Consider the following 15,169-nt stretch of genomic DNA (forward strand, 5'->3'; position numbering starts at 1 on the left):
ATGAAGAAAACATGTATCTGTAAAACCAGAACTTGGCCCTTTTCTTCCTGTAACATGTATTGCATAAGCCATTTCCACAGATTAAACTGCATCTTGTCCATGAATATTTATCATCACAAAGAATGAATAATAAGGAATCTCAAGACAGTGAGGCTGAGCAACAGCTAGCTAAGAAAACCTTTTGTTTAGACTATATGTCTGCTAAAGCATTTTTCTAATCTTTTCTGAAGCTGCTTGTCCGAGCAGTGGAGATAAACCCTGTTTCTTATTTTTGAAAACAAGCCCAAAAAATGTGACTTTTGTTCAAAGAGAAACTTAAATATCTCAAAATCAATCAAAATTTTGAACTCAACTGTTTACAAGCTGTCGATAATAGAAAGGCATAATTTCCATTGCTTACATGTTTTTCCAATATTCAGCTTATTTCTTGTTTATGTCTCTAGTTTTCATGTTCATGTGGAATACCTCACTCAAAAACTATGATGCTGGATGGAAACTACAGTGAATCTGATGCCAACAGCCTGGCAGGATATACAAGAAACCAGATGGTACCAGAAGAAGAAAAACCAGAAAAGATGGTTGTACATTTAGCTATGAGCAATGAATCTAATTCATCAAGGAAGAGAGGCCTGAAGGGCCACGTGGGCTTGCGCATCATCCAGAACACTCATGCAATTGATAAATATTCAAGATTAATATTCCCAGGCACCTATATATTTTTTAACTTGATATATTGGTCTGTCTTTAGCTAAGCATGCTGGCACAGCAGTGACTGAATCAGATGTCTACAAAACACTCTTTTGTTGGTACTTTTTTTGTCTTAATCTGAACACAAAGCTAGAAACCTGATTATTTTATTGCTTCTTTGAAGGATAAATGGGAGGACACATCCTCCAGGAGGCAATTCCATGTGCAGGCCTCATGGAGGAACTTGCTGTACTGGTTGGTTTCCAGCCCAACTTCTTGCTTCCATTTGCTTTATGACACATGCCATTTCTCATACTTGAAAATACGTGTCCACCATACACCCAAAAGGTGCTGGATGCTCATTTGGGGCTGGCCACACTGGTGGTGCCTGCTGTGCAATGGACAACCAAAGGCAGTGCTCATGTGAGCTGTAAGGAATTAAATCAATGCAGCTTGTGTGGGGAGGTCTGGACAGTGCTTTTCTTGTAAGGAAACTGAATGAGCACTTCCCTTTACTTTTGAGAAAATTGTTTTTTCTTCGGCATATAAACATAACCTTTTTCCATTGTTTTGTGACGAACACCTCCTTTAAGGGTACAGATTCTGCTTTCTGTCTGGATAGGACCTTCATCAGTTCCATTAGGACAGCTGGCTGGCCAGGATCAGCTGGGCTGGTTACAGAGCACAGGTGGTATGTTTGAGTTAGCGGGGTCTTTTTCTAGATTACAAAGTGCAGCCCACAGACAAACTGTGTATCCCAATGTGCCTCTCCCAATCAACACAATGCCCTTCTGTTCAGGCATTTGGGATCAAAAGGGATACATGTCTGCCAGCACCTCTCTGCAGAAACAGAGGCATGTCAGAGATTAAATGGCCAAGAATAATACTGTGGGTCCAAGGTCAATGTAAGTCCTTTGAAGCTGCTGCACAGCATTGTAACAAGCTTATGTGCTTGGCAGTTTTTCCTATCCCATGATATTTCCTTTTCCTTTGATAACACCACTGACAGAAAAACCCAAATGTAGAAACATGATAGCAACAAGACAGCGATGCTCAGGTTTGTGTGCTCCTTATTTTAAGAAAACACCATGACTTTTTGGCTGTCGTGGAGATTATCAACATCAAAACACTTGTTTACCAAGCTGAAGCTGAGCAGTGGGGGCAGAGCTTGAAGTATAAACAGCCAGGACTGAGGTTAGAATAAAGAAAAAGCAAACAAAAATACTGATGTAACTGTAATTATTTGTCAGAACATGAAATTTTCTGCTTACCATAGCAGGAATTCTTACATCCTAAATCTCAGAGGATGCAGAAAGGAGCAGAAAAATGGCAACTCTTGGCTGTCAGCAATACCCAGGTTTTCCCTTGGGCCTCAAATATTACTGCCTAGGTCAAGCTGATGATGGCACCGATTTAGTGGAAACAAAATTGATGGGAGAAGCTAAAATTAACAACTATGTTCCCCTTTAATCAGCCATGTTAATTACTGACATGAATGGAGCTCTGTCTGGTCATAAAAGTAGGAAACCACAGCTCTGACATTACTGACAAGAAGGGGAAGGACAGTGAGGGGCAGGATTTCCCAGCCTGCCACTTGTCTCCTAAGCCACCAGGTCAGTGCATTAACCCTCATTGCTCATGGACCTGAAACCTGGATACTTCTCACATTGACATGTGGAGATCACTACAAGAAAGACACAAAAAATATTGAAGAAATAGACCACTCATCTTTTGAGAGGTTAAAGCCTGGGCATAACAGTGCATTCTTCAGTTATTAGCAGTTTTGAGTGTAAAAAAGGAGCCAGTGTCCCAGCTAGCAGCAGGACAGTTGCAGCAAAGGGACCTTTGCTAGGGAAAGGCAGAAGAACTACACCATGAAGCCACCAGAGAGTTCAGGGAGTGAGAAACTCGGTTCCTGTGCCCCCCTGTTTTGTCAGTCTTTCAGCATTACCCACGGCACATGCCATTTAACCTTGCAGTGCCTCAGCTCCTCCATCAAGAAAGTGAGGAGCACTAGGATTTGCCTACCTCATTAGGTGCCTGAGGGGCTCAACAGGCTTAGATAGCACGTGTGTGGGGCAAGCCTATGATTTCTGAGCAGGTCACCCAGTGGGAATTCAATTTTGTATTAGTTACCACTGAGTTCTTCAAATGCATCCTCTGAACCAGTCCAGTTGGAAGAAAGCAGGTATCTCTCCTGCCTTATCATGCTTTTTCAACTCCTCTGCATTACAGTGATATTAAACCAGGGATAAATGTAGACAAACAGCCAAAAAGTGAGCGCTGTCGAGGAATAATACCTCCTGGCATACAAAACCCAGGAAGTCCTTGTGCTTTACTTTGCCATTTCTTTTTATTACACCTCCTGTTCCTTTAGAAGTTATGTGATGGAAAAGATGTTCTTTAGGTCCTATCATTTTTGTACTGGCATTCCAGGTAATTTTAATGTCTAATAGGCATCTTTTGGAGAGTATACCTTACCATTATTTTATTTGCATGTGTACATAACTGATAGAAATTGATTTCTGCTTTCATCAGCTTATAAAACCATCAAGAGGGTATTTTTCTGCAAAAGAAAAAAAAAAATCCCTCCCCTATCTTAAGCATTACTTGAGCTCATTATTAATTGAAACAGTATATTAAAAGTATAGATAAAAATAAAGCCTTCTCCCTCAGTCAGCATTATAAATTATATTTTTCTGTTTATTTGGAGGAGAGTGGCTAGGCATGAAGTTAGAACAAATATTTGAAGTGTGGTATTGACAATGTATTTCACCTTTGATTTCCCCTGGATTACAAGAGACTCCATGAGCACTGTCTAACTTCCAGTTGCCAGATCCCAAAACCAATGTTTTGAGAGAGAGTGCCTGAAGCTGGACTCTGAATGGTGTTTGATGGATACAACCCAATTCTGTGAAGCACTGAGCAGATGGACAATGAACCTACCAAAGGAGATGATTTTCAGAAGTGCACAGGAGATCTGGGAAAATTCAGGTCGCTGATGAAAATGCCTTCTCTGGACAACCTGGTCCAACTGCAAAGAGGAAAAATGTCAGCTCTGCTCATTCAAGTTCTGGCTTATTGTAATTTTACTTCTAACCAAATCATGTCTTTGAGAAAAAGTAACTATATACATATATGTGCACATATGTATAATGTGTATGCAAGCATAATGTATAACAAAGGAAGACACTGGGATGTGTACCTATGTTAAAGTGTCCATATGTGAAATTTTAATATATTGTATATAAATGACCATTTATTATGCCCTGAAAACTTACTACGTTGGACGGGAAAAAAAGGCTCTTACTGTCAGTCAAGGACCAAGAAATGAGGCATTGGCAAAAATATGGGTTCTCTTACAGTTTTTTTTTCTGAAAAAGGTTTGTGCAGTGGGTACAATCCACTGTGCTGATTACTGTAATCAAACCTGGTAATAAAATAGCAGATGGAAAGGGTGGAAAAGAGTCAATTTCATGGTGTGAACTTTAAAATGTGATTTTAATTCTGTTTGGAAATCTGTTACCTATAAGCTGATACCCAGGGGCAAAGGATTTGAATAAACACCTCATTTGTAATTGATTTCAAGTAAAAAAAAAACCCAACATTTCAAAAGGTGGAAGAAATGTAGTGGAAGCATGGGAGCACTTTGAAGTATGCAAAGCTCTTTAGGAAAAGGGAGCTGTTAATTACAGTTACAAGCTATGGAGACCTTTTGTGAAAACTGCAACCCACAACTGAAGAAAGTTTAGTAATTGCTTTACAGTTAATGGCACATTTTCAAAAGATCAAGTGGCAGGTACATATCTCAATCTCCATCTGACTACAAATGAGAACTTGTCATTTAATGCCTGCTTTGTGCCTTTGAAAACATTGTCTCCACACTTCCCAGTGGAAGATAAAACTGCTCCGAGGGTCCCAGCTGCTAGATCTCAGCTATTATCCCTAATGCAGACTTATGGAACTAAAATAAATGTGCATGGTAGATGCAGGCTGATGCCTGAACCACTGAATAATGGTTATTGTCTGTCAGATTTCCACAGTGGAGGGATTACAGCAAGGTACAGCCTAACTAACTGAGTTGATGCCCTGCTGAAATGTAAAGACCAGGAAAATTTATTTAAAAAACAGCAAGAATGTAGCACTATTAAAATTAAAACGTAATCCAGTCTCACATTAAGCTGATTAATTACTTTGCACAAATGACATTTGAAATAATGTATCAGGGTCATTACTTTCCTGGTCAGAGGAGCTATCATTTCAGATGAAGAGAGAAGGCAAATTGCGCACAAGCATGGAAAAGGTGCCGCCCTGGCATTCAGCTCTTGTGGAAAGACAGGAGCTACTGCCAGGCAGAGCAGGGCCTGCTGTGGAGACAAAGGTGAGGACAACCAGCTTTCCCAAGGTACTCAGTGCCTGGGAATCACACATCATCATGGGGCACTCCTTGATTTGGGCACAGAAAGGTTCTCCTTTGCCAGGAGGGGTGGGATCCCCACCAGCCATAGGGTAGGCATAAAAGGTGGTGTGGCCATTTTGGGTTTGGGCTCATTTCTGGCCATGTGTCATTAGCTGGTCCTTGGTCAGGGTTTCACACAGGAGCCACGTGCCCGTGGTAGCCATGGGCAGAGTCCCCTCCATACCAACACAGAGTCATGCCCAACTCCCAGGTGTACCCCCACTCTCAGCTCATCCTGCAGCACTGAAGAGATGGGGACTGTGTCATGGGCATGGCATGGAATGTGTTCCTCAGCCCCCCCCTTGTAAGGCACCCAGGAATCAGGACAGTCCTGCATTGCCCACTCCCCAGAGCAAGCAGCAAAACCCTTAGCAGATAATTTGACACCTGATTTTTTAATATTTCCTCGCTTTAAGAAAATGCTGAAGACTCCTTTTGGCCAGTTGTCCAAATTGGGCTTCTTCCACAAGTCGTTCAGGGGTCTCCAAGTGTATATACGTGCACTTGCAACCATAGAAATTAGCTTAGGAGAAATGCCTGGCAACTGAACCCGTGCAAAATGCATATAAATGATGTGGAAAAAAAGAAGGAAAGATTTTGCTGCTCTTCTTGTCATGCAGATTTATAGAAGAAAATTGTGTGTTTAGCTTAGAGGGAATTCAGAGCGGGAAATGAAAGGACATGTTAATTGCAACGACAGTTAGAATTACTTGAACAAATATATTTTGGGAAATGGGACAGAACATTGGAGCTGTAAAACTATCTAGCCTCCTGTCTCTTTCCATTTTATCTGGATTTTTATTAGGGTCCAAACTCATTCCAACTGTGAGAAATGAACTTGTAAAAATTCGTAAAAATCTAAATAAATGTATATAACAATAATGATATAAAATATAAAGTACAGTATGACACACAAGCCCTTCCCAGATCTAGCCACGAATTCCCACTCAAAGGATAACGATCCTAGCCGGCGCCCATCAACAAAAGAATAGACAGGACGCGGCCCATCAAGCTGACAGGAAAAAAAACTCCTCAAACTGACAAGGACAGGCTCGGTGACCATCAACGGGGAAGAATAGGCAGGACACGAAACATCAAGCCAAAACGGAGAGGCACCGACGAGATATTCATCACCGGACCCGAACACCTCGCCTTGCGGGCTACCGTTGGGGGAAGCCATCAAGTAAACAAAAGGAAAAATCCAGCCGAAATATCCATCGGCTCCAACCCGGATCCAGCCATCCCATCCGGATGGCATGAACCACAAGAGCCACTCAGAATTTCTTTACATATGAGGAGACTCGGTCCCGGACGTCCATTCGACTCTATTCTCCAATGCCAGGAAATCAATTCATACGACAATCAAGGACTGTTGATGAATGGTGCCTGCCTGGAATTTGGCCTCAAGGCTAAAAATCCCTATAAAAAACCCCGGACAGTTTACCCTCCTGCGTGGATTTTGGGAACACCTATACCTTTGGAGTATAGACCCCTGTCCACCCAGCGCTGCGCTGTTTGTTTTATTGTGGTTTTCCCTCATTGTTTATTTTTTTATAGAAATTGTTTTATAATAAATTGTTTTTATTTAACCCAAATCTGCCTTTGCATTTATAACAGATTGGTGCCGTGACTCGGATCGGAGAAACTGCGGGGAATCTCGCTGCCCAGGACGGGTACCCTCGCTGATTTTGGCGGCCTGGGTGAGTTGAGAAACCCCCGTAGTTCATTCCGATATCCGAACCAAATTTAGGCGGAGGTAAAAAACCACAATAAAAAAGGATAAATCCGGATCGGAGAGCTCGGAAGGCACGGAGCCTTCGGAAGCCGCGGCTTACTTTGCTCGTAAAACGTCTAGTGCGCACAAAGGGCACCCCCCCACGAAAAAAGCTGTAAGTACTGCTGGGTGGGCGGGGGGTCGGGCGAGTGTGTGGAGACGTGATCTGATCACGAAGCGAGTGCGGACTTCAAGGTCGCGTTTCCATCCTCCCGCGAGGGAATTGGCCGGCCGCGAAGGAAGCGATACAGAGTGAAAGTTTTTTTTTCCCTCGACACACAACTGGTAAAACCTGAGACCAAAGGGTGTCTCGGGAACTTGATCGCAAGGTACTAAGGGGGGAGGGGCCGTCTTGTCGAGCCCGGGGCTGGTAACCCCTCTTAGTAACGGCCCCGGGGAGAGGTCCAGGGAAGAATCAAAAGTTCCGATTACAAGAGACCTCAGCTCAGCTCGCTGAAAGGTGAGTATCGGCAAATTTTGATTCCTAAGTACACAACGCAGAAACTGATATCGACTCACGGAGAAGTCGAAGAAAGAAAGGTAAGAATATATTTGCGAAGTATAGGGCAGAAAAAGAGTAAGCTTCAAGGAAGAAGCACAGGAAAAGATTCCTCCGATTAGGGGGAGGAATCACCAGACATCCACTGGAAAGTCCCTTGGGGTGGATGCTAAAAACACTAGGAAGATTGTCCCCAGAGGAAGGGGAAATCAAAGGAGAAATTAATACATTATTGTTATGGAGGTTTGGGGAGGACAGGAGTTGAGAAGTCACCTCACTTGGCCAGTGTTAGGCACATTTGAAAAATGGACGTGTAACAAGTTGTTCTCCTATGTGGAGAACAAAGTCCCCTCAGATCCTGAGGAGAGGGAATACGCTAAGCTCTGGGTAAATGTCAGAGTAGGGCTATTCCCAATAAAGCAAAAAGAAAAACGTGAGTCGAAAACTGAGTCCTGGGAACCCCTCGATCACTTACCAACCCCCGTATCGAGGACCAGCGGGACCTTCCTCTGCAGATCAAGTAATGCCCACAGCACCCTTGGGCCCCCGAGACCAACCCACTGAGATACGTGTATCTCAAGCGGGAGACTCGGGGCCAGCAGCGATGCCGGCAGCCCTTCCCCTTTCCCCGCCTGTAAACACCGTAACCACAGCAACCTCCTCGGAGGTTTTTTCTGCGCAAGGCTGGGGAACACCCTATCCATCCCTGCCGGTCCAGCCGCCACAACCGGGACCCTCCCATACAACGGAGGGGACTCCTCCTTCAACCGGGTGACGGCAGAATTCCCACCATTAATAACAGGGAGGCAACACACAATCACAATTCCCCTCCCGCAAGTAGAACCCGTTTTTAAGAGCGAGAATGATAGATAATGAATGGGGAGAGAGTGAAGAGGGGCACCGGTTGTTCCCTCTTAGGGAAGTACCGACGGCCCCCTGGAGTGATCAGTTTTGTGAATGTCCCCTTAACTCTGGAAATGTAAGACATTTAAAAAAGAGATGGGGCTGGGGTTGTTAGATGACCCTCTCGGAGTGGCTGAGAGGTTAGATGAATTTTTAGGGAGCAGTATTTATATCTTTGACGATCTTATGGCAATCCTGAGATCACTGTTTAATCCGGAGGAAAGGGAAATGATTAAACAAGCCGGGATCAGAGACTGGGACAGACGCAATCCACAGGGGATGCCAGGTAACAGAAATGGCCTAGCGCAAGCCCGAGCTGGAATGCACAAACAGAGGAAAGCAGATAAAAACATGATGGATTTAAGGAGCATGATTATACAAGGTATAAGAGAAAGCGGGTCCCTAGGGGCCAGAATATTAGCAAAGTTTTTAGAGAGTGTCAAGGAAAAAAAGGAACCACCCACTGAATAGATCGAGAGATTACGGCGAAGTTTACAGATTTACTCTGAGACTGACCCGAACTCTCCTGTGGGGGAGGTTCTGTTAAAAAAAACACAATTCGTTGCTAAATCTTGGGAGGACATTAGGAGAAAATTAAAAAAGATCGAGGAGTGGCAAGATAAAAGCCTCCAGGAGCTCCTAAGGGAAGCTCAAAAAAAGTATACATGAGGAGAGAAGATGAGAAGCAGAAATTGCAGGCTAAGGTTTTAGTAACTGCAGTAAAAGAAATCCAGAAACAAGAACAGATGCAGGGTAAGTTTAAAAACACTACCCGGAAAAAGTCGAGGTTCTCACTGGGCAGCCCCGGCCCCACGGAGAGAGAGCCCCCGGAATGCTACTACTGTAAAAAGGTAGGACACGTTCAGCAGAATTGTAAACAAAGAATAAAAAATGAGAAAATTTTTCAAGAGGATTAAGAGTGTCAGGGGCTCCTTAATTTGGGGACCAGAACATCCAAGAAGCCCTTGATAAAATTAAAAGTGGGCCCCTAACGACAAGAAGTAAGTTTTCTTGTAGATACTGGGGCAGAGAAAAGTACCCTGCAGAAATTGCCATACGGATGTGTAGCTAGCAGAGAAAAAGTTTTTGTAATCAGTGCAAAGGGAGACCCCTTTGAAGTACCTATAATAAAAGATGTGGAAATAGAATCTGAAAATAAAATTTGCTTAGGGAATTTGCTATTAGTAGAAGAAGCAAATTACAATTTACTGGGAAGGGACATGATTGTTGCTTTAAGAATTAATATCTTGATTAAAAATTCTGAATTAGTGGTGAAAATATTTAAGTTGACTCCTAAAAATGAAGAGAAAATAAACCCTGAAGTATAGCATTCAAAGGGAGAAGGAAGTTGAAACAAATAATTGATGACCTCCTAAACGGGGATACTTTAGAGCCTTGCATGTCTCAACACAACACCCCCATCCTGGCTGTAAAAAGACGGATGATAGCGTCCGATTAGTCCAGGACCTACGAGCGGTAAACGCTAGGACCCGGACTAGATTCCCGGTGGTGGCCAACCCCTATACTTTACTAAATAGACTCACACCAGAAGATGTGTGGTATAGTGTGATTAATTTAAAAGATGCTTTTTAGACTTGCCCTCTAGATGAAAAGAGTAGAGATTATTTTGCATTTCAGTGGGAGGACCCAGATACAAACCGTAAGCAACAGCTAAGGTGAACGGTCCTCCCCCAGGGGTTTGTGGAGTCTCCGAACCTTTTCGGACAAGCTTTAGAACAAATGTTAACCCAATTTGCTCTTGAAGACAGGACAAAGCTTTCACAGTATGTAGATGACTTGCTAATAGCTGGACCGACTGAAGAGAGTGTGAAGAAAAGCACGATTGCCTTGTTAAACTTTCTAAGAAAGAAAAGTTTGAAAGTATCAAAATCCAAGCTGCAATTCACAGAGCCTGAAATAAAAAATAAAATACCTCAGACATTAGATATCTCAAAGAAAAAATTAGACCCGGAGAGGGTAGCAGGCATCCTTGCATTGCCTGCACCAAAGACAAAAAGGCAAATTAGACAAATTCTAGGGCTCTTAAGATATTGCAGGCAGTGAATTGAGGGTTTCAGTGAAAAAGTGAAGTTTTTGTATGAAAGATTAAACACTGACAAGCTGAAGTAGACTGAACAGAATGAGTCTAATTTCCAGAAATTAAAAACTGTTCTTATGACTGCCCCAGTACTAACTCTACCAGATACGAATAAAGAATTCCAGTTGTTGTGAATGTGAGTAAACAAACAACACAGGAAGTCCTGACTCAGGAATGGGCAGACAAAGGGAAGCCTATAGGCTTCAAAGATCTTAGATCCAATCAGTCGGGGTTAGCCTACGTGTTTACCAGCAATTGTAACAGTGGCTCTGTTAATAAGAGAAGCAAGGAAAATAACTTTTCCTCCCCTGGTAGTTTACACTCCCCACGATGTGAAAAACATATTGCAGCAAAAAGCAGAGAAGTGGCTGACTGATTCCAGGCTTCTAAAATATGAAGCCATCTTAATCAGCTCACCCGGTTTAGAATTGAAAACCACTGCACAAAAAATCCTGCTCAGTTTCTATTCAGAAAAATTAAGTACATGATTGTTCTAAAATCGTAGAGCTGCAGACCAGATGAGTTGCATCGACGCGAACTGTGATTGTTTTCCATTTATACATATTAAATATGATTGTTGTAAACAAAGTTGAGTAACCCACTGTTGGGGAGAGTACAAACCTAAAAGACTGTGTACCAATTGTCTGACTAATAGAACAGGAGCTGACTAGCCGTCTCTTAATACTTGCCACCAGGGCGGGATTGTTGGAAACTCGACTCTCCTGAGTGGTTCCTACTTTTTCAAAAGGGGATAAGAGGGAAACTAGACTCCAAGGCAGAGGCTTTGGAAATGAGTGTCCGAAAGACAGTAAAAGTACCGTGCAGGACAGACACAATTAAGTCGTCTCGGTGGGCTGCTTTCAAGAGAAGGTACGCCATTAGGACTACAAGGGCCCCTGAAGAATATCCTTGCTGCCGAGAAGATGGTAATCCCCGCCGTATATTTCTATACGGGCGAAGGGCAAGGCAGAGGGATACACCGGTGGGGAATCCTGACTGTCCTGAGTCTAGCCGTGTGCTTAGCCGAGAGAATGATCCCCGAAGTACCTCCGGAGGAGCGTCTCCTGGGGAAGTGTGAGCAGTGTCAGACTGCCACAGATACCAGACGAATAGTTAACTACTGTCCTCCGGAACGTTGTTTGTCTAACAGCACTCAGTATAATCTTTGTGAATTAAAGGGGAAGGTCCAGTGTTACCACTCAGGGGCAAGGCTTAAGAACGGGCAGTCTAAAACTCCTATGAAAAGAAAGACTAAAAATTCCCATTTCAGGTATAAGAGAGAAGTGGAAATGATTCCCCCAATTCCAATCTGCAGTCAATGTAACAAAACGGTCTAGATAGGGGGGAAAAGACAATCCACCTTTTTGACATATTATGCGGTTAACCCTTTATGTTACAATAAAGCGAATTTGAAAAATGTGTTACCATGGGATGGAAAGTATATTGGAAAAGTAAAAATTTAAAACATGAAAAAAAATGCTTTTTTTTAATAATGAACCGATAATCCTTGATTTGTTAAAAAGTAGTGATGACCGGGTATGTTTGCAATTCAACCAAGTATTCTGCTTCTCCAGGGATGAGGAAGGGGGTGGACCCTGAAAACAAAATATAAAACAACTAACCCTATAGAGTTAAAGAGGCAAGAAGCAGAAGCTCAGAAAAAGAAACTAGAACAGGAGAAGCTTAACTCTCTTAGTGAACATTATGAGCAATTAGAGAAACAATACAGCAATTGGGGGTTGCCAAACCCCAACCAGAATCTTTTCATAGATCTAATGCAAGAAATAGCCACAGAATTAGGTCTATCTAACTGTTAGATCTGTAGCGGTTTAAAATCAGCTGAAAGATAGCCTTGGAAGGGAGAGGAAAACTAACCCCAGAGTAACTTCTAAAAATGAGAAGGCTCTAAAATATCAAAAACAAAACAAAGACCAGAGAGAAAAGAATTCACTGATTTAGTAGGCTATACCCGTGTGTAAGCACACTCACGGTGAATTCGGAAAACAAAACAAAAACCTGGCAACCTGAACCACCCGCGGCTATTGGAGTCGCTCCCGGGGGAATAACTGTGAATAGATGGAAATAATTGAACTTTACTAGTACAAAAAAACCCTGAGGCCAATCCCTTCCATGAACTAATAGGATTGAAGGAATATTGAGATGATCCGGCAAAGTTGAACAAGGGTTGGGAAGCTCCTAATAGTATATATTGGATATGTGAAAAAAAGGCATACAGCGAGCTACCCAGAAAATGGAAAGGATCCTGCACACTTGGAATAATTCGGCCCTTTTTCTTTACTCTACCTAAAACAGAGAGTAAAATCATTGAGCCCCTCTCTTTGAGACATTAAACAGACAAAGGAGGGAATTAAAACGGAAACTACCAATAGCGGGAGGCAACCAGAAGTGGAACGAGGAAGAATGACCTGCCAAAAGAATCATTCAATATTACGGGCCCACTACTTGGGCAAAACGATGGCAGCTGGGGGTTACAGAACCCCCATTTATCTCCTCAACAGACTTATCAAGTTGCAAGCGGTGGTAGAGGTAGTTTTCCAACCACACTTCAGAAGCCCTAGAACTCCTAGCCAAACAACATTCTCAAATGAGAGCTTTTGTGTACCAAAACAGACTAGCTCTCGATTATTTGCTAGCCGAAGAGGGAGGAGTGTGTGGCAGATACAACGAATCCGAGTGTTGTATGGAAATAGACGATTACGGAGAAACAATAAAAGGATTGGCTGCTGAAGTTAAAAAGGTAGCTCATGTGCCAGTCCAAAAATGGAATTCAATCCTACAAGCCTCCTGGTGAGACCAGATATTCGGGCAAAGAGCTTAGTAGAAGAAGCTAGTATTTTTCATCACTTGTTCAGTTGCCGGAATCATTTTCCTTCCCTGCTTAATTCCTTGCTTCATCAGACTAATTCACTCTGTTGTGCAAGGAATGCAGATTGCCACACTTCCAATTGATCCTGAGAAAGCGCAAGGGAGACCTACTTCTCTCTCTAAACTAATGAAATTAGAGGAAGAAAAAGAAAACGAAAATGTGATTAAAGCCTTAAAGAATTTTTAAAAATAAATATAACCTGGCACAAGCATATAGTGAGAATTCGTTAACAGACTGGGAAGAAGATGAATGTGAGTAAAAAAAAAAAAAAAAAAAATTATAGTCCTCCCCTGCAGAATTGGATGAAATAACACGAATTTTTAATGTAATGGATTATTAGGCGGGGGACTGTGAGAAATGAACTTGTAAAAATTCGTAAAAATCTAAATAAATGTATATAACAATAATGATATAAAATATAAAGTACAGTATGACACACAAGCCCTTCCCAGATCTAGCCACGAATTCCCACTCAAAGGATAACGATCCTAGCCGGCGCCCATCAACAAAAGAATAGACAGGACGCGGCCCATCAAGCTGACAGGAAAAAAAAAACTCCTCAAACTGACAAGGACAGGCTCGGTGACCATCAACGGGGAAGAATAGGCAGGACACGAAACATCAAGCCAAAACGGAGAGGCACCGACGAGATATTCATCACCGGACCCGAACACCTCGCCTTGCGGGCTACCGTTGGGGGAAGCCATCAAGTAAACAAAAGGAAAAAATCCAGCCGAAATATCCATCGGCTCCAACCCGGATCCAGCCATCCCATCCGGATGGCCTCTGAACCACAAGAGCCACTCAGAATTTCTTTACATATGAGGAGACTCGGTCCGGACGTCCATTCGACTCTATTCTCCAATGCCAGGAAATCAATTCATACGACAATCAAGGACTGTTGATGAATGGTGCCTGCCTGGAATTTGGCCTCAAGGCTAAAAATCCCTATAAAAACCCCGGACAGTTTACCCTCCTGCGTGGATTTGGGAACACCTATACCTTTGAGTATAGACCCCTGTCCACCCAGCGCTGCGCTGTTTGTTTTATTGTGGTTTTCCCTCATTGTTTATTTTTTTATAGAAATTGTTTTATAATAAATTGTTTTTATTTAACCCAAATCTGCCTTTGCATTTATAACACAACCATGAAATTTTAAACCTTTCTTATTAAGGTGCATAATGACCACATTTTTATTGGTACAGATGGGAGGAGACCTTCAGTGCCCTGCAGATTGTAATTGCAGCAGCCTCCAAGTAAAAATACTGCTCATTTTGCATCTAGAGTTTCAGGAGAGCTGCCTTTCCATGAAAAAGGAAAAGTAGAGTTATTCACCTGTTGGGTAGGGACACAAGTTGCTCTTCAAGGAGCTGCACAGGAGGAAGTTCCTACCATTTGCACCAGATAGTGGCCTTGACATCTGACACATATTGTTGGGTGCTCAGGTGTGGTGCTGTGGGGGGTACATAGTAAGGCTCTCTTAAGAGGAAAGGAAAGGAAACTCCTGCTTGGCCAGACCAGGGGACACTAACCACAGAGGTGGTGATCCCCCTAACCACAGCCCCCATCCGTGATGGCACCACAGATGCAAATTGCCACTCTGGGGAAGGTGACAAAGATTTCCTCAGGCTAGGTACATGTCCCGTGCCTCTGTGAGATACTTTCTTTATGGGGTCAGTGTCCCCTTGTCCCAAAGGCCTCTAAGGTACTCCCAGGGTGGCACACTGAAAGAAGTGTTTCTCTTACTCTGAGGCTGAGGTGGGGGCTCTCCCTGTGTGTTCCATCCATGAGGGAGGTTGGTGCTCAGTCTGAAAAGGTGGTGTCTGTTTGCAGGATCTTCCTGTCAGATTCCTGCTGCATCA

The 15,169-nt window shown here is 42.9% G+C and overlaps 1 protein-coding gene across 1 annotated transcript in view; it reads left to right on the top strand.

Moving 5' to 3' along the window:
- Window positions 1–3,849, top strand: part of GABRR2 (gamma-aminobutyric acid type A receptor subunit rho2) — a 36,413-nt gene extending 32,564 nt beyond the window's left edge. Inside the window, exon 9 of the mRNA XM_005518201.3 lies at window positions 444–3,849. Coding sequence (XP_005518258.2) covers window positions 444–752 — 309 coding nt within the window. The 3' untranslated portion in view covers window positions 753–3,849. The remainder of the gene's footprint in view (window positions 1–443) is intronic.
- Window positions 3,850–15,169: the final 11,320 nt, after the last annotated feature.

The sequence above is a fragment of the Pseudopodoces humilis genome, chromosome 3, assembly GCF_049639895.1.
Source record: "Pseudopodoces humilis isolate 2021_Gansu_Grassland_sample_001 chromosome 3, ASM4963989v1, whole genome shotgun sequence".
Classification (NCBI taxonomy): domain Eukaryota; kingdom Metazoa; phylum Chordata; class Aves; order Passeriformes; family Paridae; genus Pseudopodoces; species Pseudopodoces humilis.